The following is a 1744-nucleotide window of genomic DNA, read 5'->3' as shown; positions in this document are numbered from 1 at the left end:
CTGCCGGCTGCCATCTTGGCTGACAGTTAATTTGCATAAGGATATGCTGATTAGCCAATGGGAAGGGTAGCGGTCGTACGCTAATTACCATGTTTCTCTTTTATTAGTGTAGATATGCTAAGGCTGGTCAACTACTCGCTATGCTGTGCACTGACCACCAGGGACAGACGCTCTGACCGATAGATTAGCTTGCTGCTGGGGTACAGCCGATAGGGACTGAGCGAGACGGGCCGGACATGCCCTGCAGCCCTCCCACAATCCCTCCCTGGCTGGCCAACCTCCTGCGTCCCTCCCCGGCCCTGTTCATGCACTGGTGGGGTCCCTCAGCCTGGCCTGAACCCTCTTGCAATCCGGGCCGAGGGCACCCCCTTACCCGAGTTCACGAATTTTGTGCACTGGGCCTCTAGAGTGTGTGTGTGTGTGTACTGTTTTCTGTATGTTAATCTAATTAATCTGATTTCTTATGTGTGGAACCTCTTAGACCCAGAATTCTAGAGTTGGAAGGATCCTAGGAATTATCTTGCTTAAGCTAATTTAATGGGTTTGTCAGAATTAGAACCTAAAACTCTGGACTTCAATGTTTTTACTATTGATGCTTATATTTGTGTATTTGTCTTTTTGTAGGTTACTGCACTTCAAGATGAAAAGAATTCACTGGTTTCTGAGAATGCGATGATGAATGAAAAACTTGACCAGTTGGATGGATCTTTTGATGATCCAAATACAATGGTTGCAAAAAAGTTTTTTCATGCACAGTTACAACTAGAGCAATTACAGGAAGAAAACTTCAGGTAGCATTTTTAGTTGAAATCATTCTATAGAGTTTTATTAAGCTGATAGCTAAAAAATCGTAACAACTAATTATATTATAAAGCATGTTTAGGACACTGATTAAGCTACTGAAATACCAACTGATGTAAGTAATTGCTGACCTCACAGGGTTTATAATCCAGTAAGGCAAGTGGGATACATATATAAACCATTCAAAATAACGTGTGATAAGCTCCAAATGAAGATCACAGGCAAGTCCACTAGGAGTGATTGCTGAAGCCTAGTGAGAATGGGTCATTTCTTATTTAGTACAGAGAACTTGATAATAACTGGGGAAATCAGTTTATATTGACCTCTTTTATTTTAGTCCAATGACTTCAGGGTTCATTCTAATCTCCATTTTGATATGGTAACTTCCTACTCCAACAGCCAGAAACCTGCCTTACATTTTCCTCAGTATATTTGCTCAACCCCAAAATACACAGAAAATAATTTAAGAATTGCTAATGCAAGCTAATAATAGACTTCGGTATGTTTACAGTTCTTTTTACAAGATAACATTTACATATTGTGAAATGAGTAAATACTAAGTACAATTTAACATGTTTTAACAAATGCCGGCATTTATGTAACTCAGACTTTTATCATTAGGTAAATTATTTCTGTCACTGTGGAGAGTTTCCTTATGCTTCTTCCCAGTCAGTCCTACCTCCCAGAGCTATTTACTTTTTCTTCTGATTGTTTTTCACCATGGATTTCTTTTCTCTCATCTAGAACTCTCCATAAATTGAATCATGCAGTGTGAACTCTTTGGTGACTGATTTCTTTTGTTTATTAGCATGTTTGTGAGATTCATGTCGAATGTATCAATAATTCATTTTATTGCTGAGTATTATTCTATTACTAGAGGTCCGGTGCACAAAAATTTGTGCACTCTGGGGTGGGGGGGTCCCTCAGCCCGGCCTGTGCCCTC

The 1744-nt window shown here is 40.0% G+C and overlaps 1 protein-coding gene across 1 annotated transcript in view; it reads left to right on the top strand.

The window, feature by feature from the left end:
- HOOK1 (hook microtubule-tethering protein 1) overlaps positions 1 to 1744 on the top strand; it is a 59048-nt gene that overhangs the window by 28078 nt on the left and 29226 nt on the right. Inside the window, exon 9 of the mRNA XM_005869854.2 lies at positions 625 to 791. Within this exon, the coding sequence (XP_005869916.2) occupies positions 625 to 791 (167 nt within the window). The remainder of the gene's footprint in view (positions 1 to 624; positions 792 to 1744) is intronic.

Source organism: Myotis brandtii, unplaced genomic scaffold, assembly GCF_000412655.1.
Source record: "Myotis brandtii unplaced genomic scaffold, ASM41265v1 scaffold304, whole genome shotgun sequence".
NCBI lineage: Eukaryota > Metazoa > Chordata > Mammalia > Chiroptera > Vespertilionidae > Myotis > Myotis brandtii.
The sequence above is the reverse complement of the archived record's forward strand: the minus strand, read 5'-3'. Positions and strand labels throughout refer to the sequence as shown.